Genomic DNA, 20,403 nt, shown 5'->3' with positions numbered 1-20,403 from the left:
CTTACTGTTTACAACCCAACAAATGCTAATTATAATTAAAATAAAACTAATTGTTGAAACTACTAAAGTGCCCTTGTCGCTTTATCATCATGAAAGTTAGGAGATGATTTCTCCTTTACTGAATGAATTAGACTTATTGCCAGGAATCCTAATGATCTTTTTTTTTTTTTTGGGCCAACTTTTACTTTAATTGACACCATTATACTTTTTTGTTTTTTGTATTGAAATTTAAGTTTAGCTCTGCTTAGTTAGCAGTAAATAGAATTTAATTATTACTAATTCTTCTATGTAGGATCTCCTTTACTTTTTAGAATAGTTTATTGATCTTTTGGTGAGGTTGATATTTTCTTAAGTTGGTACATTGGCAAATTCTTCTAACTACTGCACTATGCAACTCACTTTACTTGGGTATTATTTCCTTGTGATACAAAATTAATCGCATATGGTATAAAATATAACATAACTTTATACATCACTCAATAAATAAACTTTAGTGTACTTGTAAAGAATTGTGTGTTTGCATATATTTATATAATTTCCTTCATCGTGGGTTGCAGTACAATTTGATTTCAGTTATTGGTAGCAGAGTCCTGAATTGTATTGGTAACTTTTCTTTTTCTATTAAGAGAGTGGTGCTTGGGGCAGAAGTTTTGTTTATGTGGAGTGGATGATGGTAAGGGCTCACCTACACTACACATGACATGAATTAATGGGAGCCTTAGTGGGCAAGATAGAGTTGGAGACTCGGTGGCTCTATTACATTTATAATATCATTGCTCTTCCAGCTTGGCCTTGTAACAAAGAATCTTCACTTTTAATCTTTCGAGTTGTTTTATCCTTTTTTTTCCCCCCAATATCTTGTTTTAGTAGTCAATTATTGCTTCTATTCTGTGATAACCCACTTGGATGTTTGTTTGGTCATAAAATACCCTATCTGCAATTGTTATTTTTTTCCTCATATTACTGGGTTTCTATCTTTTATTGTTTGGATTTTTTTTCCCTTTTCTGAATTCTGAATATTTGTCCAAGGTATAATTTTATCTTATATTTGTTTCATGAATTGGAACAAGATCTTTGCTTTGATGTTCCCATACAGAGTACTATATATACTTCCGATATTTAAATCCTATAATTATATTTGAGATATAATAAGAAACTTTTATGATTAATCCAATCCTTTTGTTTCTCAATTCAATTGCTTGTGGACCATATGACAGATTTGTCACCAGCCCCCACATTGATTCTGTATTCACAATATCTTTTAAAAGCTAGCCAAACTTGCAATTCTCATAGTGACATGCAATTCCTTAAATAAAACTCAACAGAGTATGATCAGAATACAAATTGCAATAAGCTTTTAAATATGAATGGGCAAAAGGGTTGCCAGTTATATAGATGCATGTAGAAGAAAATTTTGAATGTTAGCTTTTGTTTGGCTGGGGTATCATGGAATCTGGACAGTTCAAGCCAGCAAGCTCTTCATGTGTGTTTCAATTGCACTAAGTATCTAGAAAGATTAATTATAATTAATTCTTTGTAGTAGAATAAATTTTATAACGAGTAAGACTCGTTACGTCTTCCTCGAGTTCCATAATCAACTTTATTTTATTTTAATAAATCTTTGTATAATTAAGTTTTGTAAAGTATAAATAAAAAATAGAAACCATCCTGCTGATGATGCTGTTCTAAGGTGGAATGCGGTCAAGCCAGCAGCCTAAATTTGCGTTTAAATTGGGCCCCTTTTATTTCTTTTTCTCTCCCTGATAAGCTATAGGAGCAGACACCATTTTACTTTCTGTCTATGCCCTGAACAATTACACACACACACACACATATATATATATAGATGTATGTTTCCCACATTTGGCCTTCCCAAAAAACACATCATGACACTAATTACTTGCCAAGTGAATTATTAAAGTTACTCGAAGTCTTAACAACTTTATTAAGTATGAGCTACCAGTTTTATATCATCATCTGTATTCTATAATATGAGAAATTTTAAAATATATCAGAGATATCATGTCAGTCATCACATAAAATAATACTCATAAAAGTAACTTCCAAAACCCTATCTCATAAAACCATATTACCATCTCTTACTTTATCCTTAATTAAAACTAAAAAGATGGCCAATAGCGACCACCTACTTTTAATTTTTTTTTTTTTTTATCAACACTACAATGAGGGATCTTTAATCTACATTGCACTGATTTTAACAGTTGCAACACACTTGCATACAGACACAGTTACTTCTTGCTTCTTCTCTACTCTTAGAATGATATAATTTTACTATTTAACTAAATTGGATAAACTCATTTCACACATTTTAAAATACAGATTTTATATTTTAAATTGTATCATTATATTTAGACAATAACGTGCAAAATCTTTACAAGAAAAGAAGTTAGACAATAACGTGCAAATCTTCACAAGAGAAGAAGTCTCTACATATAAAGTGAGTTTATGATACAAATAAGATTGATGAAGATACATAACAAGGATATTATTTTGATTTTAGCTCCAAAAGAACAATTATACGATATAATGATTGGTTCATAGTTGTTTTAAGAAGGCAAATTTGACTCGTTTAGAGATTTAATTTGCTTCTTAATTAATGTAATTGCTAATTAATAAGAGAATCGATAATGTGATATCACGGATTATTATATTCCATTTTTTATTTTATTTTTAATCTGGTCATTTTTCAAAATTAATTATTTCTTCTGGAAAATAAAAATATAAAAAAATTTCAATTTTCCTTTTCAAGCACATAATTTATACCTAATTATCCTTTAAATTCGGATGACATTTCCCTTTCAAAAATAATTTTAAAAACGACTAACGAACCATTTTGTCCTACCTTCGCGCTTGCCGGGTAGGCGCTTGCCGGGTAGCGGATACACCGTGACAAGGACAAGTTACTCGTATAAAATTACTCGGGTGAAAATTCTCTGTCTCAGATCAAAATCCAATGACGTGTCGATATGTTATTTATAATAAAAACAAAAACTATGCATTCATCCACATACGAGATGCCACGTTTCAAGGAATTCGAGGCTCCGCTGCATTTAACTATGCACAATCTCTAAACATACTAAAGCGTACAGAAGAAGCGAAGCCCAAGCCCTAAAAGCTAAAACCCTACAAGAACAAAAGAAAGCCGTTTCCATTTTCTTGCACAACAAATCAAACATTCAAAACTCCAATATATAAATCTTAATTTCCTTAAGCACTTTTTTTTTAAAGTTTTTTTAACTGGTTTTTAAATTTTTGATAACAGAGAAAATACTCTCACAAGCGTGGTTACTGATGAGAGAGCAAAGGCCGAGAAATCGGGACCGAGAAACTGAAGAAAATCGGACGCAACGACATTTCCGTCCGGTTCGGAATGAACCGGAACGACATAGACCGGCTAATACGACCCGGTATTATAACGATGGTAAATTTCGGTACGTGGGGAAACTGTCACGGGTGAATGAGACGTGCGCGAGAAAAGAGTCAGCTTCCATGAAGTTCGAGTGGGCCAATCTCTTGCCCGATAGACCCGATATATCGGGTTTCGGTTTTACTCCCGATAGAGACCGTTGCAGAATCAATAGTGAAAATTACAATGTGGGTTTTGGCAGAAACCCATATTCAATGTGCCCCGCTGGGCCTAATGGCGCTGTGACATCAGCAAAAGGATTATATAAACAAGAAGAAGAAGAGAAGTTTGCTTTCGAATCAAAGGCTTGTGTTACAACTGAGCCTCTGGTCAGTTTAAAGAATGATCATAATGTGATGTACAATGATGGGTACTCAGTTTCGAAATCCTCTGCAATGATGAACTGTAACTCTAGGCGGGCTTATTATCATGGTGAGTATGATATTGTTAGTACCAATGTTGCTAGTAATCAAGATAATTATAGGCTTCAAAAGAAGTTTAGAGCTAGCATTGTAGATTCTATTGTGGAGAAACTTGAAGGGAGTTATAGTTCTCGCAAGGGATTGGACCATGACGATGGTTTAGATGATCAGTATGATAGTTTTTGTAGAAACAATGCTAGTGATCAAGATTGTTATATGCCTCAAAATAGTTTTAAAGCTAGCATTTCAGATCCGATTGTGGAGAAAATTGAAGGTAGTTATAGTTCAAACAAGGTATTGGACCATTATGGTGGTTTAGATAATCAGAAACTTGATGTTGGTAATGAATTGCGTGTAAAGGAGCAATATAGGGAATGTTCTGATTCTAGGAGTTCGTATGTTAGCAGAGGGTCACAAGCAATGGAGCAAGATGGAGAATGCTCAGGGTCTAGAGGCTTGCATGTTGAATGTGGATCAGAAGTGAATTTGGATTGTGGAGGTTTGCAAGTGGAAAAAGATCACGGTTTTGGAAGAGATGGTTGCCTTAGGTTGGAAATGTCAAGTCATGATAATGTCGTGCATGAGAATGTGGATAGATCAAAGCAGATGTTGATAGAAGAGGTTTCAAGCATTGAGGAGTCATCAAGAAATTTGCTTGAAAGAGGACGTATTGTGGATTTGTCAATGATTACTCATAATTCAGGACATCAAAACATTTTGTACGAGAATGAAGATAGATTTCAACCAATGTTGGTAGCCACTGAGGAGCCATCAAAAAGTATATTTCAAAAAGGACGTGTTGTAGATTTGTCAATGATTACTCAAAGGGCAAAACAAAATATATCATTCGGTTGGATTTCCTCTGATAAGGTTCATAATTCCAGAAATGTAGATGAACAATGGACTTCTGAAGATGCTGGAAAATTGGGGGATACAAAAAGTTTGGGATTCAGGAAAACAGTTGATGAGACTGCAAGTCAAGACCCGTTGCCATCTCCGTTCTTGCCAGGATATATGCTAGAGCATTTAAGTGAAGAACCTGTAAGATCTTCTAAAATTGATATTAAGAAGCGTCTAGGGCCTCGTCCAAACATACAAGAGAGATTAGGTCCTGTCCGAAGTGTAAAGAAGCGTTTGGGGCATTCAAGTTTGTTAACCAAACCTTCTTGTCAAATGACTGAGAAGCTTTTGAGAACTGCTCAGAACAGTCATATGTTGATGCCTCAGGTTAAAGGTCAAAAAGAAAACAAGCCCCGTAGAAGTTATTTGGATGATTTGCATGGAGGTGATTCATTTGAAGTTAAGATGAAAAGTTATAAGGACTCACTTGCACACTCAGATGAGCAGTTTGAACAACTTGTCCATAATGCATTTATGAAGTTTGTTAAAGAATTGAATGAGAACCAAGCTCAAAAAAGGAAATTCACAGAGCTAGGAACAAGTACTTTAAAATGCAGCGTTTGTGGCAGGTCTGTGATATACTTTTATGTTTCAAAGAGGGGTAGCTAAATCTATCCCCGTTTTTCAATTCCAACTTAGTTTTTTCACTTTCTTCTGCAATCAATACATAGATTATGCTGTAGCTTGATGGGCAATTTACTTTTGGTTGGAATTTTAATCAGTCAAGACGAAGCTATGATCATAGGGTAAAATGCAACTAAAACCCTACCATGCATATTTTAGAAGAGATAGAGAATGAGAAGCATATGGAAGTGGAAAAGAGAATACCTGGGTTCATCTTGTAATTTAGGAGTGAAGCATAGTATTTGTCACCTGTCAGTGTTCATCAGTTTATTATTGTATCTGTTCCTGCTTAACACTATTAGGAATAAATCCATCCACTATAAGAATGCTTTCTTCTGCCAAGTCTTGGCACTGGTCTTCCATTTATGTTTTGATTTTTTTCTCATTAAATATAGGATTAGAAAGACTCCTCAGTAACTGATATGCCAGATAAATCTCTGTAGAGATCGGTAGTGATTATTGGTTCAGAGATATGTTTCTAGTTTCTAAATAACTAATGGAATATGGAGCAGATCATTGTCTCATTCTCATTGCAAATTAGTTGAATTGATGCTACAGCAGCTTTCCCTGATTTGGTGTAATTGTTTAATAACTGGTTCTTTTACATATTGAATCAGCTTCTCAAAAGAGTTTGTGGACACATTGAGTTTGGCAAACCATGCCTTCATGACTAAGACAGCAGACCTCAGAGCAGAGCACTTGGGTTTTCACAGAGCACTTTGTTTTCTAATGGGATGGAATTATGCAGCAAACCCCAAAGGTGGATGGAATCAACAGATATTGCCTGATTCTGAAGCCTGGGCTCTGAAGCAGGATCTCATTATATGGCCACCAGTCGTTTTCATCCATAACAGTTCCACAGGGAATCCTAATCCCCATAAGCGAAAGATTTTAAGCATTGAAGAGCTCATGTCTATCATCAGAGGTAAGTTATCCTTTACACTAGTGATCATTCCCTCTGTGTTCTGATAATTTATGAAGCACTCTGATTCTGTTTCATCATCTAAACATGTTTTCTCATCAAAATTTTAGTCTTCAATGAGTATTCTCGTGCTGAATTAAATGATTTCACCTGTTTTTGACATTTCTAGCATCAGGAAATTTTGAAACTCTTTTTAACTTTTTAGAACTTGGAAGGACACGTATCCAGGGTTCCTTTCTAAAGGGAGTGGACTTCTCGTTTGGCAGGTTTCTCAAAAATCTGTTGTTTCAGAATGACTTGATGCACTTATATCTGACCTGACGAAGCTCCTTCTTTGATTCCTTTGTCTCCTACAAGATGTTCTTGCAATACACAATCTGCTTTCTATGTCCTCCGTTCTTTCTTTCCATTTAACCGGTCCAATTCTCATAATAGGTATGGGATTTGGTCAAACAATCACCAAGGTGTGCCGTGGGAAAGCTACAAATCAAAGTATAATGGTGGTGAACTTCCATGGAACATTTTCTGGGTTACAAGAAGCAGAGAATCTCCACAAGCTTTATGCTGAGAACAAGCATGGGAGAGCCGAGATCCAGAAAATCACTTCCCAAAGCAACTATAGTATTTACAAATCATGGCAAGCAGATAAGTTTCAAAGTGTTCTGTATGGCTACTTAGGGATTGCAGAGGACCTGGATAAACTTAATTTTGAGGCCAAGGGTCGATGTTTTGTGAAGAGCAAGAAGGAGATTCACGCCATTGCAAATGCCGTTTAGATAGTGACTGTTGAGAGTAGGACCTCTTCATACTAGGAATATTAATAAAATGGCCCAAAAGCTAGTTTTGCCAGATTTTTCAGTCCAAATCCCAGAGGCCGAACCTCACATTTTGTAAACGCCTCTTTTAGGAGCTAATGAAATGGTGGACTTGCTCATCTTTTGGAATGTTAGCAAATACTTCTAAATGTTTATTCTAATTTTTGTTATCATAATTGGACAAACGAGCATTTCCCTCCTTGCAAATAAGAATTACATGACACCCTGGAGAAGCCTAAATGACAATCAACATATTTGATTATGTAGATGGCTTGCAAAATGATTCCAAATCGACTTCAAAGTGTCAGTATTCTTCGAGGATGAACAAGCTGTTTGATACGAGGGAAAGAAAAAGCAGCCGCAGATTTACAAGATTTAAAATTTGAAGTATTATTAGTGGTGGATATCTTTTTCAAAACGTCCTAAAGTTGGCTGGCGAGTAAGTTATGGACAGCGACCTTAAGTGTGAGCCATAAATGCAATTAAGATTATAAATAACAAGATTATACTATCATCTAAGCTGCAAATTTAATGATGTTTGCAAGTTAGAAAGTCACGCATGCTCAACTGATTGTCAATACTATCAGTCCTCCAAGAGTTAAGCTACATCAAATGCAAAAAAGAAAGCAAGACGAAGTACTCAAATCAATCCCCACTTGCGCAGCCCTTACAGCCACAATGCACACACTCAACATGTTTCTCTTCCCTCAGGTGCTTGGGAACTCTGCACACACATGTTGTGCCAAAGTTGTGATCCCTTGGCTGTATGCATCGTAGGCAGCAGAGTCGTTCATATCCGGGCTGCATTTCAAATGAAGTATATCAGGGAGAAATATATTTCTATTGAAATAGATTAAAGAGGCTTCACTAAAGGTAATTCAACTAGATGGTATCTAATTAGTATATTCACAAATCATTGAGGTCTAAAGCTATATATATGTTAAGAACTGAATAATATATTTGTTAAAACCCATGTCCCAGAAAAGCTAAAAAGTGCACTAGCAGAGTGAGTTACGCAGATGAACAAGTCAGATATCAGGACTGTTTAATTTTGGATTTCAAAATTGTCTCAATCATGGAGAAGCTTGAAATTCTGAACCAAAGAAGAAAGAAAATCACTAAACGGTGAATAAGTAAGAAACTCCTTTGCATAATTTATTCATAAAAGAACTGCAAGTATGAACCTTTTTCCACTTAGCGATTAAGTTGCTGTCACCATATCCTTGATCCAAGCAGAACTCGTACAATTCCTTGGAAATCTCATTCCTTTTGTAATAAAGGTCAAATATGTACTGGCTCCTCTGATGCGCAATTTTGAAGATGGGCCACAGTGTTTCACACTTTCTCTTGCCATCATGTGGATCATTTTCAGCTGACAAGCAGAAATCAGAAAATTCTTAATTTTTTTTTTCAAAGTGAGATAAAAAATGAGTAGGGGTCACTGCAGTGTTAGTTTCTGCTTCTCTGAACTAACAAAACATAAAAATTTACTTATGTTATAGATGAATTGAGACGTCCGGCCAGCCATACATTGGAAGGGTTATTAAAATTTAAAAACAGGGAGAAATCTTTCTTTTCAAGAGCAATGGTGGTCAAATAACAAAGTCAATGGAAAGGGAGAAACAAACAATGCATGAATTTCACTTCCAGTTGAAACCAACCCACAAAAAAATAGCTTAGTTTATTAAACTTCTCTTCTGGATGGGAATCAACATAATACTTAGATAAAAATTAGCACAGTTGGAAGGCCTCTTGTAAACAAAAATTTAAAGACAAAAACAGCAGTTAGATTAATTAAGAACCAAACTCATATGTAATATGTTTAGATTATTTACATTTACTCTTTTAAAAACATAGCCAGAAGAAAGTATTATGAGAGAGTTTAATAAAAGAAAGAGGACATTTCATCAGAATCAGTACCCAACCTTCTCTCATCTTAGCCTCCATCTCACGAAGCGTAGGCGCAATCAACTCCCACCCATCTGGATACTTGGTACGGTTTGTCCTCACTTTAGGCATTTTGCAACCTGTAGCTTGATCAAATCAACCGACTGAATCTACAGGCTAAAAGGCACAGAGTTTCAAGAGCCTCCTCCAACTTACACATCCAAGTGACCTAACTTATAAATAGATCTGCATGCAACTCAGCAATGGAAATGCAAGTGTTACATCAATCTGGTTCGACAAGAACATTCATTCTCACCAATGCGGGCACATGGGTAGCAAAAGAAAACAAACAACATAGTTTTGGCCAGACAATTTGGCAGACAAGGACTTCATTTCACTAAATATGTGAATGTTATTTGCTTTTACGGCTTTTTCTAAGGAACTTCCATAAAAAGATTTTCCAAATAAATGCATTTAAAGCCATTAGTCAAAGTAGGTATCAAAAGAATAGGTGACTTCATCATCACTTGTTCAAATGTACAGCACCTTATTGTTCTAAAGATTGAGTCTACAAACTAATGTGACATAGTTCATTACAAAGCAGATGAAACTAACTAGGGCACAGAATCGATTAATGTCATTATAAATCTTCCCTTAACTGACTGCTCCTCCATATCCTTCCGTTCTGCAATTATAAGACAAACCTAACTTAAATTGAAGGAAAAAGAAAAATCTCTTCATTGAACCAACCTAGTTGATAGTTGGGTCTAGTGATCGTATGAATTTAACGGCATCCCTAAAATAGCTTATTACAACTTCAAAACTTCAAAAAGAAAAAAAAAAAACAGAAAGAAAAAAGCCGAGAGGAAGAAGCATAATGCATACCAATTTGTTGCTCGATTTGCCCTTTTGCTTCTTCCTAGTGTAGATATGAAGAATGAGCTGCAACTTACACGCGGTGGGCTAATTTACTCATTTTATAAGGGGCTGTATCCTGTAAGCTAGCAAAATCCTTAATCATGCTACAGCTGCAACAGTCCAACGTACACCTTTTGCTTTTGCTTTTGCTTTTGCCGTTATGGGTACACTTTTGGGGTTGGAGTGGCAAATTAAGGGCTTGGCTTTTTCAAGCCCATGCCTCAGGCCGTTAGAAAAGAAATGTAAAGGCTGAGCTTAGACCGGGTTCACTACAGGTTTGGGTTGGATTTGAACGAGTTTAGACTTTTACTTATTTTTTAATTTTTTAAAAATTATTGTAAACTAAAAAAAATTAAAAATAATCAAGTTGTTATAATTAACAATGAATTAAAATAAATAAATATTTTAAAATAAAATAATAAAATAAAGTAAATAAAAATTTAGAGATTTAATTTTTTTGTACTGGATTCTCTAATTCAAACACTCTTAACTAATTAATACTTAAAAGAGAGTTTAGTATTATAACTAAGTTTTTTTATTCATTATTGATATATAAATTAGGAATTTGAGCTTAATTTTTTATATTTTTTATAATTTTTAAATTTAAATTTATTATTCTAATTTATAATTTTTTTAAATAGAGGACTTGGACTTAAACTAAGTTTTTTTTTTCTTAAGCCCTTGTCCAGACCCTCATGCGCGAAACTTGAGCCAAAGTTCGTGGGAATGGACCGAGCTGGCTCAGACTTTTTGTCATCCCTATTTCGAGTTCAACTATGGTTATTATTATTTTTATTTTTTTATAACTCTATTTAAAGTTTTTGATAAAATATTTATTAGAACTGTGCTCACCCCTTTACCTTTAAACAAAATAAAGGGTAAAAGCTCGTTTAGTCCTTATATTTTGAAGTTAGTATCCGTTTAGTCCCTATATTTTTAAAAATACCTCAAACCATCCCTACCATTAAATTATTGACACTCTTACCCTTATCTTTTGTTCATTTTAACTTATTTTCACAATATTACCCTATTATAATAAATTTTTTAGACATTATTAAAAAGAAAAAAAATAAATTACTAGTTTAACACCAAAAATAAAATAAAATAAAAATATATATTAATTTTTGTGGAACACTCTCTTGAGTTAAAATATTAATTTTTTAAAAAAAAATTGATAATGTAATTTTTTACAATATTAATTTTTTTGGAAGTTTTTAGACATGTGTGAGCTTCCAAAAAAATTAATATATACCTTTTTTGTTTTTATTTTATTTTTGAGTTTAATTTAATAATTTATTTTTTTTATTAATATTCAAAAAAGAAATATTATTGTAAGAGTGTAATATTGTAAAAACAAGTTAAAAAGAATAAAAAATAATGGCATGAGTGTCAATATTTAACAGTAGGAACGTTTTAAAGTGTTTTTAAAAATATAAGGACTAAATGTGCACTAACCTCATAATATAACGACTAAACAAACTTTTACCCCAAAATAAAGTATATAAGCCCATGAGAGGAAATTGAGCACGGTGGTAGTTTGATTTTGAAAATTACTCATTTGCGCAATGAATTACACCTTTGTTGCTTACGACCAAGACAGCTTTTTGCTTATGGAACATATCGAGAGTGAGATTACATGGGGTCATAAGGACGTTCGTTTCATATTAATTTTAATTTTCACCCACAAGTCTCACACATTCTATGGAGTTGAATGCTTGATAGGAATCTTTCAATGACCTTCCGCAAGTCTTTTAACTAGAGAAGCAAATCTTGATTTATAACAATTCTATTGACTACGATACTTCAAGGGCAAGGCCAACAGACATCACACTACATATTGTCAATGATTATTCATTTGAATGGCCATCAAATGATCAAACAGAAACTACAGAATCATACTTCTATGAACATTCTTTTCTTCAAATTAGGAATTCTCCAAAACTTTTACAGTTTCCTGGAGACAGCCGTGTGAGGCTAGTTACATAAAGTAGACCCTTGCGGTGGTTTAAAAGACTTCAAGCAAGCATAATAAAAAATTAGGAAGAAAGCAAATTAAGTAAACTAAGCGAGCTAGCTCAAACCAAGACTTCCTTTCCCAGGATCAGAAACCAGTCTGAAAAACAATGCACCAATCATAAGGTTTCAACTTCCATTTCGTTGCAATTATTAAAACATAGTAGAGATCAATTTCAGAAGACACTTGTCCAAAGTATAAGGACGATGAATTCTTTGAAATATGAGCAGGAAATACAAAAATCCCATTAACAGAAAAAAAAAAAAAGAGAGAGCAAGCTTCCTCATTCTTTCTTCCCAATCCCGTGCGACATGTTATAGATCCCTCGTCCCTGAATAACACAATATGTAAATTCAGTTACATCACCACAGATAGAGAGAAAGTAATTCCATTCAAATTTTCTTGATATATTATAGCACAAAGAAGCACACTCACAATTAGATACAATGAACTGGCAGCCAAAGCAATTGGAATGGCGACAGAGGTGATCTTGTCCATTGGCCCTTTCAAGTAGGTGTGTTTATGGATGCTTTGAAAATGCTTCTGCTTCTCCAAGAGCTTCTCCCGTGGCCTAAAGGGTACCTCAGTCTCCGACATTCTACAATAAAGAGTAAGATACCAATAAATATTGTCTGGCCAAAGCAAATTCCTGAATCTCTCTAACAAACCAATTAATCATGCTCTTTCTAACTGAAAAGGCAAGCATGTGATCCTTTATTTTTTTTTTGGTGGGGGGGGGAGGGGGGGGGGGCCGGGGCACATAGAACAGCATCCCAAAAAAAAAAAAGATTACAAACTAAAAAACAAAAGTATATACTAAGATATATCAAGAAAAATGGTAAAGAACTGCTATCTGTACAAGGCTGAGAAAGGGACGCCCCTTTCATGCAAGCTTCAGTATGAAGGATACAATTTAATAAAAACTACCAAATTCTGATCTCAATTACGTGCGTGTACATTGAAGTTTCAACAAAATGATACTGTACTCCAAAATGATCCAATAAGTACAATTTCCAATTCAAAAAATAGTGATCCCATTGAAAAAAAAAAAAATTCTACATCTGTCGTCTACATCCCAGGCTTGCAACAAGTCAATTTTTACTGAATAGCCTAAATCACAAGAACTTCTCACAACTAGTCTAGCCCTAATTTTTCTACATTCAAAAATATATTAACGTGAGGACTATGAACCCTAATTTTACGATTCAACGGTTGAACAAACTGAAAAGAATAGTAATCAAAGGATTATCACACCCTAATTTTGATGAATTTCGAAACAAGCTTTTATCTTAAGCTGAAAACTCAGCAATCACCTTATCAAGATCGAATCAAAAAGAAAAAAAAAAGATTTAAATCGCTTCAACAAATATAATTAAAAAATATATAATCGATTCCACTAGATCTAAGATGCTTAAACGGGGGAGAAGAAGGACTTACGTGAAAAAATGGAAGATTTCGGGCGATAAAATGTACGAACGAGATATCGGTAGCCGAGTCTATCAGCGAGAAGAAACTACCAGAATGTGCAAATGAAGAAGAGTTGAGAAGGCTTGAAATTTCTCTAGGGATTTTGTTTCTCTACGGTTTCTAGGCTTACAGTTCACTACGGTGAACGTTAATTACTTGCCACGTGGTGGGGTCAGAGAATATTTTGATCGGTCCATGGGCTGTGGCTAAACACACCGGCCCAGTCTATCTTCGAACGACATCGTAAATAAAAGAAGTGATTCAGTACGGACGAGCGTATGCACACCTCTCCATCCCTCTCTCCTCTGCAAATTCAAGTGTTCAACAATGGCGCAATTTTCAACGTCGTAGCCATATTATCCACTTATCCTCTATTGGCCGATCGCTAGAATGCGCTCCAAGGACAAAATCTCCTACTTTTACGACGGTACCATTCTGTTAATCTTTTTCGTGTATATTAATTAATTTAATTTCCGTTTCTTTTCTTTTCTTTTTTTTTGATAGAATTACAACCGCTGCTATATTCTATTTAGCGCAATTAATCACTGAACCAAAATTCGGCTCATCTCACTACTGAAACTAAAGGCCTAGCTTAGTTCAAGTTTAGCTTTTTTAACTATTCAGGTCCTTTGCCTCCCCCCCCCCCCCACAACAACACCTTTCTCTAACCAAATACTAGTTAATAAAGTTGTTTAATTTAATTTTCTTTTTCTTTATGATAATTGAATAATTTGAATGTAAAGCGTGGTAGCTGGTAACTGGCATGTAAAAAGACAAAAGAACAAAAAAAAAAAAAAAAAAATTGGGTTGCATTGATGTGTGCCTTTAGGTCACGCACTAAATAATTATTCAAGTAAATAATCTAATATCTTTTAAAAACATTAGATTTAATTATGTCGAGTATTTTTTGCAAATCTAGAGATTAGTGTTCTTTCTTAATGTGTGCTCCGCTCCCAGGCACACGTTAGCACCATCCAATTTAATATGAGTCACTATTCAGTAGTCTTCTATTAAGAACAAGGTGCTAAGGAAGATGTTCTGGATAAGACATACCAATTTTTCTTGTTTATGGATGTTGAGTATGGCAATTAGTTACTTATTGTTCTTTTTTTTTTCTCTTTTTTGGTTGAATTTTAATAGATTCTTGCTTATATTTAAGTGTGGATGTTGCAGGAGATGTGGGCAGTGTGTATTTTGGGCCTAACCATCCAATGAAACCGCATCGGCTCTGTATGACACACCATCTGGTTCTCTCCTATGATCTTCACAAGAAGATGGAAATATATGTTAGTTGGTTGTTTAGTTTTGTTTCATTAGCATAACTTGTAATTATGCAAGACATAAAAAAAAAAAATTTTAGGGCTTTGTTGTATAATGCAGCGGCCACATAAGGCATACCCAGTGGAGCTTGCACAGTTCCATTCGGCTGATTATGTTGAATTTTTACATCGGATTACACCGGACACTCAACATTTATTCCGACAAGAATTAACTAAATGTATGGCCTATTTAGCCAAATCTTACCTTATTTTCTTTTTCATTCTTTTTAATCATTTATTGCTACTTCTAATATTGTAATGAATATTTTCCTCTTGAAGGGAATAACCTACTCTCAATATAAAATCAAGTATTCTATTAGATGGAAAATCTTGAAAAAATTTGCTCCGTTCTTTAGAAATTGGCTGCCCATCTACTTTGGAGCCAATATTTACTTGTTTAAGGTGGTGTGAGCAGAATGAAGGGAAGATAGTTACTTGATCAGATGTTTATTGTTTGATAGTTATCATAGCTTTGCCATGGTCTGTTACTGAAGTTAATTTGATGGTGCGTGATTTGCTTTTTCAATCTAGTTCACAATCATTAACTTTTCCTTGTAGCTGCCTCTTTTTAGCACAAGTAATTGAATTGGTTAAAATGAGAAATAAATTTGATATGACATCAGTCTATGATCTGTTTGGTTTAGTGCTTTTCTTTTATAGCTGAACTTATTTAGTCTTGAGTTTTGTTTTCCAACTTATGCTTGGGTTCTTTTGGTTGTAAATTTAACTGAGCGATGCTTGAGTACTTTTGGTTGCAACTTTAACTCATTTATTTTTACTTTCCTCAGATAATCTTGGAGAAGATTGCCCAGTCTTTGAAAACTTGTTTGAATTTTGTCAAATTTATGCTGGTGGAACAATAGGTAATTTAAAAGGTTCATAGAGCTGCTGTTGAGTTTGGCTTTTCGTCTCCATTATCCATTAATTTTGGCTTTTCGTCTTCATTCTCCATTCTTAACTACTGGTTTTCCTTTGCATACAGATGCTGCACGTAGATTAAACAATCAGCTCTGTGATATTGCTATAAATTGGGCTGGTGGCTTACACCATGCTAAGAAGTGCGAAGCATCCGGTTTTTGTTACATTAATGATTTGGTTTTGGGGATCCTGGAGCTCTTGAAATATCATGCTCGTGTGTTGTATATTGATATCGACGTGCATCATGGTGATGGAGTTGAAGAAGCCTTTTATTTCACTGACAGGTAGTATAATTTTTTTATCGTTCAATGAATTATAACTACTATGGGATGTAAAGTGATGAGATATCCAATTATTTAAAGCAATCAAGATAAATACTATCTGCAGCTCACTGCTGATTGCATTAGGCTACTTCAAACTTGCAGATACAACCTGACAAAATATTTGATTCTGGTGACATACCCAGATGTAAAGTATGTTTCTCATGATAGATAACTGAACATGTTATGGAGTTAATATAAATTAAATGTATGTGGAGTTCTAATGATAATGTAAATAGTTTCTGTAAGTTTAATTTAAGTTGGTATTTGCAGCTTATGATCAGCTGTTGGGATGTTCTGACTATAGCTTCAAACAAAAAATATCCTAGATACATGAGTCAAGTTTTTGCTATTTTTGAAATTTATTATTCAAACATGCTAATTAACAAATCAAGCCAGATTTTTCAAACCATGAAGTACTCTTAAAAGCCTATCTTCTTTATCGGTTGAATAGGTTTTCCCCGTGGCACAATATTGTTTTAATCATATTTTGCTGTTGCTTTTGAAAGAACCTCTTATATATTTCTAAATTTTTTAGGTCTCTAGAAGGCTGGCTGTGGTAAATCCATTAAATGGACTGATAATTACATAGTGCTGACCAAATAGATTAAAGAAACACAACTGACATTCTGAAAATGGTCGTAGAAATGCATAGATTATGCTACTCAATATGGTTGTTGTTCTATTCAACTCAAATTAACATGGTGAATTTCAAAATGCAGGGTGATGACTGTTAGTTTTCACAAGTTTGGGGATCTGTTCTTTCCTGGAACTGGTGATGTTAAGGTACTTATTAATGTCTTCCTTTGTTTTCTGTATTTGTATCTTTTAGATGCCAATACCACTGCTTCTCAAAAAAAAAAAAGATGCCAATACCACTGACCTCAGTCCAGGTGCATTGGTAATTATTTTGCTTTTTATGTCAATTTTCAGTGAACTGCTGAATGTATGAATACTTCTTTTGTCTGTTACTGCTTTGCAGTATTCAATGTTTTGTCACATTGTTTATGTCTTTTACTTTAAATTTCTATTGCTCTAGGTTTTTTCAGTAACATGAATATGTCTACATTTATTTTCTTTGTTGTTTGGGAACGTCTTTATTAGTTATTGCCATTTTCTTGCCAAAGTTGAAATTGGATTGATAAATAAGAATCATTCTCAATTTCTCATTGAAGGAAATAGGAGAAAGAGAAGGCAAGTTTTACGCTATAAATGTCCCGCTCAAGGATGGAATTGATGACACTAGCTTCACTCGACTTTTCAAGACAGTAAGTTCTGGTCCCAAACATCTAATGGCTGGATAACTTTCTTTTTTGGCTTAATGGTGTCTAAGTGTAAACTTTTTCCTTGGAAATATCTGTTTTGTAGATTATTTCCAAGGTTGTTGAAACATATGCACCAGGTGCCATAGTTCTTCAATGCGGAGCAGATTCTCTTGCTGGGGATCGCTTGGGCTGCTTCAATCTCTCCATTGATGGTGCATAATCTTTGTAATTGAGACTTTTGTTCTCCCCCTTAATTTAATGCATTTTTTGGAGCTTGTTTGGTGTTCTTTTGTTGAAGACTTGAAGATATCTGCTTGGTCTTGAGTTATTGGCTATGCGTCAATCATTGATGTTAAATTGTTGATATTAGTGTTTCCTTTCTTATGATTTTGCGAGGCTTTCACAGGTCATGCTGAATGTGTTCGATTTGTCAAGAAATTCAATCTACCCTTACTGGTATGTTTTTATTTGTTCAAGTTGTACATGCAGTTCATTAGTGTCACAAATTTAATGTAGAGAGGAACATTTCCCTGCAGGTCACTGGAGGTGGCGGATACACTAAAGAAAATGTTGCTCGGTGTTGGACTGTTGAAACAGGAGTTCTTTTAGATACAGAGCTTCCCAATGGTATGCCAATTTAATCTTTTGCCTCAATTGAATATTTCAGTTTCATTTATTCTGAATTACATTTTCTAACTTTTACGTTAATTTGCTGTTTCTTGCAGAAATTCCAGAAAATGAATATATCAAGTATTTTGCCCCCGAGTGTTCATTGAGAATTCCAAATGGACACATAGTATGTAGTTTCAAAGAAATTGATAAATTTATTCTCTTCAATAAACAAATTCTTTATTTTATTTTTTACATTTAATCAGCTAGGTTAGATACATTCAAGTTGAGCCTAGCAAGAGCTAATCAACATGGTCTATCATGTGAAATTTATGGTCTTTATGATATTGACCCTACAACCTTCCTGCGGATGGTCTGCAACCTTCCTGATGATGTACTTCCATTTTCTTTGATTGAGCAGGAGAATTTGAATAGCAAATCATATCTTAGCACGATTAAAATGCAAGTACTAGAAAATCTTCGTTCCATACAACATGCTCCAAGTGTTCAGATGCAAGAGGTTAGTAATATGACAATAGTTGTCAAACAAATCCAGTAATCAGTGAGCCTAATAATGTTTGTAATAGCTGACTGATTATTTATATATTGTTACTTTTGCTTGGTTTTTCTACACATCATGCGAAGTTCCTTTCCTCTTGTACAAATTACAGAATTTTTGTGTTACATCCTTGCTAACCATCTAGCATTCACATCACTCATGGCTCATTCAATTGCTTTTTACTCATTATTGAATTTTTGTGTTACATTCTTGCTAACGATCTGGCATTCACATCACTCCTGACTCATTCAGTTGCTTTTTACTCATCATTCATCAATTTGTTGGCTGTCTTCTGATTAGCTGTGACCCAGCAATAAGTTTTCCTGGTTATGGATTACTTTCTGTCTTTGTTGCATCTGAAATGATGATCCATTCTTCACAAAATTTATGATGGGGTAAAGTTGTATTCAATTAACAGCAATTTTATATCCTTAAGATCCAGTTGTTATTATGGATTACTCATGTTAAATAATATGAGATGTCTAGAATAATGAAACATCTATGTTTGATCAGGATGGCCTAAAACTTTGAACTCCTCTTGATTTGGATGGCAACTTAGAGGTTATTACATGCCTGCTAATATGTGGTTTTCAGTTTATCATTCTCTGGCTGCTGATAGCAGTAATTCATGAGTTTCAGGTTCCACCCGACTTCTATATTCCTGAATTTGATGAAGATGAGCAGAACCCTGATGAACGAATGGATCGTAAGTTGAATCCCTGAATTTTGCTCTGTTGTTCCTGTTGCCTACACACTAACTCTTTCTCATATGATCTTTAAAATTTCTTTTTCATCATGTGATTCTTTGTTTTCCTAACTAAAGTAATTGTCTTTTCAGAGCACACTCAAGACAAGCAAATCCAGCGTGATGATGAATTCTACGAAGGAGACAATGATAATGATCACATGGACGTTGGGTAACGCAACGGAGCAATTTTTTTCCCCTTTGGAGGGCAGATTCGAGTTAAGTGTTGTAATTAAATTTGAATTGATGGCTAGCACCTGGATAATTAGGAAAAAGTTATCAATGATGCATCTGTTCATATTGTTTCACCTTAAAATCTTTTGTTTTTGACTGAATTGTAGAAGTATTTTGTATTCTACCCATTGTTTTAGGCAGGATAACGATACAAGTTCAACAAAATTGAGCATGTTGCCATCTTGATATTGAAAAGAATTGGTTAAATTATCTACTAGGAATCTGCAACCATTGAATTCAATTATCCTCGTGGCTTCTTGTGTTTCCGTTGCAATATCTATTTTCGAAAGCACAACAATGGAGTAGTTATTCTGTGATTATTGACATGGAAAACTTTATTTTCCTTTTTCAACTTTTGTACACCCATGTAAAAGCAAATGCTTTATAAGCATCTACTTGCTTTTATTTATTAGTTCCTGATTCTGTTTTACAACAGTCATGTATTACAAGTATTGCTATACAAAGCGCATGTTTATACTTTTCAATCTGATCAAACTTTCAGAAGTGTAGCTAGGAGTTTCAATGGAGCGGGAGGGCATTGTACATTACCGTGTTTGGATGATTGATATGTCCTTATTCATTAGCCCGCATATGGAGTCACTATCATGAATTAGTAAAATTACTTATTTAACCATCTCGTCATTCAATAAATGAGTGTCATAGTACTTGACAATGAACTTTCTTAAGAAATTATAAGGGAGGCTGATGCTACAATATTTACTCTTCAACAGTGGCAAACAAGTAGCAGCCTCCGCTGATTCGTTTGCTCGCCATGTAAAAGTGATAATGATGTGCGGCAACTGGTATCAACGGACATGATGAGCAAAGCTTGTTCTAGATCTTTAGCGGCTGGCTGTTCAATCAACATGATTATGTACTCCGGTCTCCATAAATGATGCATGACAAGGCAGTGTGATAGGCCCATCAACCTGTAACCCAAACTCCTCTTCAGACTAACGCTTTGTCATAGGCCCATCAACCTGTAACCCAAACTCCTCTTCAGACTAACGCCTTGTCATAGGCCCATCAACCTGTAAC

At 34.5% G+C, this 20,403-nt stretch overlaps 4 protein-coding genes across 11 annotated transcripts; 2 read left to right on the top strand and 2 right to left on the bottom strand.

The window, feature by feature from the left end:
• The first annotated feature begins 3,096 nt into the window (after window positions 1–3,096).
• On the top strand, window positions 3,097–7,234 carry LOC102614131 (uncharacterized). Of its 3 annotated transcripts, none has more exons than XM_006471331.4 (3): window positions 3,097–5,318; window positions 5,991–6,298; window positions 6,731–7,234. In XM_006471331.4, exons 1-3 carry the CDS (start codon window positions 3,313–3,315, stop codon window positions 7,069–7,071), a joined length of 2,655 nt encoding a protein of 884 aa, XP_006471394.1. In that variant the 5' UTR covers window positions 3,097–3,312; the 3' UTR covers window positions 7,072–7,234. The 3 variants fall into 3 exon arrangements, with proteins under 3 accessions (XP_006471394.1, XP_006471396.1, XP_006471395.1); XM_006471333.4 differs by having other exon boundaries at window positions 6,562–6,873; XM_006471332.4 differs by having other exon boundaries at window positions 6,501–6,873.
• Window positions 7,235–7,668: 434 nt separating this feature from the next.
• LOC102613430 (protein BUD31 homolog 2) lies at window positions 7,669–10,046 on the bottom strand. Of its 2 annotated transcripts, none has more exons than XM_006471328.4 (4): window positions 9,883–10,046; window positions 9,036–9,243; window positions 8,295–8,482; window positions 7,669–7,911 (listed from the first exon to the last, which is right to left on the bottom strand). In XM_006471328.4, exons 2-4 carry the CDS (start codon window positions 9,127–9,129, stop codon window positions 7,756–7,758), a joined length of 438 nt encoding a protein of 145 aa, XP_006471391.1. In that variant the 5' UTR covers window positions 9,130–9,243; window positions 9,883–10,046; the 3' UTR covers window positions 7,669–7,755. The 2 variants fall into 2 exon arrangements, with proteins under 2 accessions (XP_006471391.1, XP_006471392.1); XM_006471329.4 differs by having other exon boundaries at window positions 9,036–9,174; window positions 9,883–10,028.
• A 1,983-nt stretch (window positions 10,047–12,029) lies between these two features.
• Window positions 12,030–13,532, bottom strand: LOC102612945 (hypothetical protein). Its single transcript, XM_006471326.4, has 3 exons — window positions 13,367–13,532; window positions 12,365–12,527; window positions 12,030–12,260 (listed from the first exon to the last, which is right to left on the bottom strand). Exons 2-3 carry the CDS (start codon window positions 12,524–12,526, stop codon window positions 12,213–12,215), a joined length of 210 nt encoding a protein of 69 aa, XP_006471389.1. The 5' UTR covers window position 12,527; window positions 13,367–13,532; the 3' UTR covers window positions 12,030–12,212.
• Window positions 13,533–13,647: 115 nt separating this feature from the next.
• LOC102612639 (histone deacetylase 9) lies at window positions 13,648–20,403 on the top strand. 5 transcript variants are annotated; one of them, XR_008050985.1, is made up of 16 exons: window positions 13,648–13,823; window positions 14,570–14,682; window positions 14,777–14,894; window positions 15,504–15,578; window positions 15,698–15,917; window positions 16,676–16,739; window positions 17,129–17,221; window positions 17,322–17,430; window positions 17,625–17,674; window positions 17,755–17,845; window positions 17,944–18,014; window positions 18,249–18,347; window positions 19,026–19,092; window positions 19,225–19,349; window positions 19,868–19,978; window positions 20,097–20,403. XR_008050985.1 is itself a non-coding variant. In XM_052432201.1 (15 exons), exons 1-14 carry the CDS (start codon window positions 13,787–13,789, stop codon window positions 19,305–19,307), a joined length of 1,290 nt encoding a protein of 429 aa, XP_052288161.1. In that variant the 5' UTR covers window positions 13,648–13,786; the 3' UTR covers window positions 19,308–19,349; window positions 19,868–20,059. The 5 variants fall into 5 exon arrangements, 4 of the variants coding, with proteins under 4 accessions (XP_052288161.1, XP_052288160.1, XP_052288159.1 ...); XM_052432201.1 differs by lacking the exon at window positions 20,097–20,403 and having other exon boundaries at window positions 19,868–20,059; XM_052432200.1 differs by lacking the exons at window positions 19,868–19,978; window positions 20,097–20,403 and adding an exon at window positions 19,503–19,575.

Source organism: Citrus sinensis, chromosome 8 (assembly GCF_022201045.2).
Source record: "Citrus sinensis cultivar Valencia sweet orange chromosome 8, DVS_A1.0, whole genome shotgun sequence".
NCBI classification, from domain to species: domain Eukaryota; kingdom Viridiplantae; phylum Streptophyta; class Magnoliopsida; order Sapindales; family Rutaceae; genus Citrus; species Citrus sinensis.
This window is presented reverse-complemented; position numbering and strand designations above follow the sequence as displayed.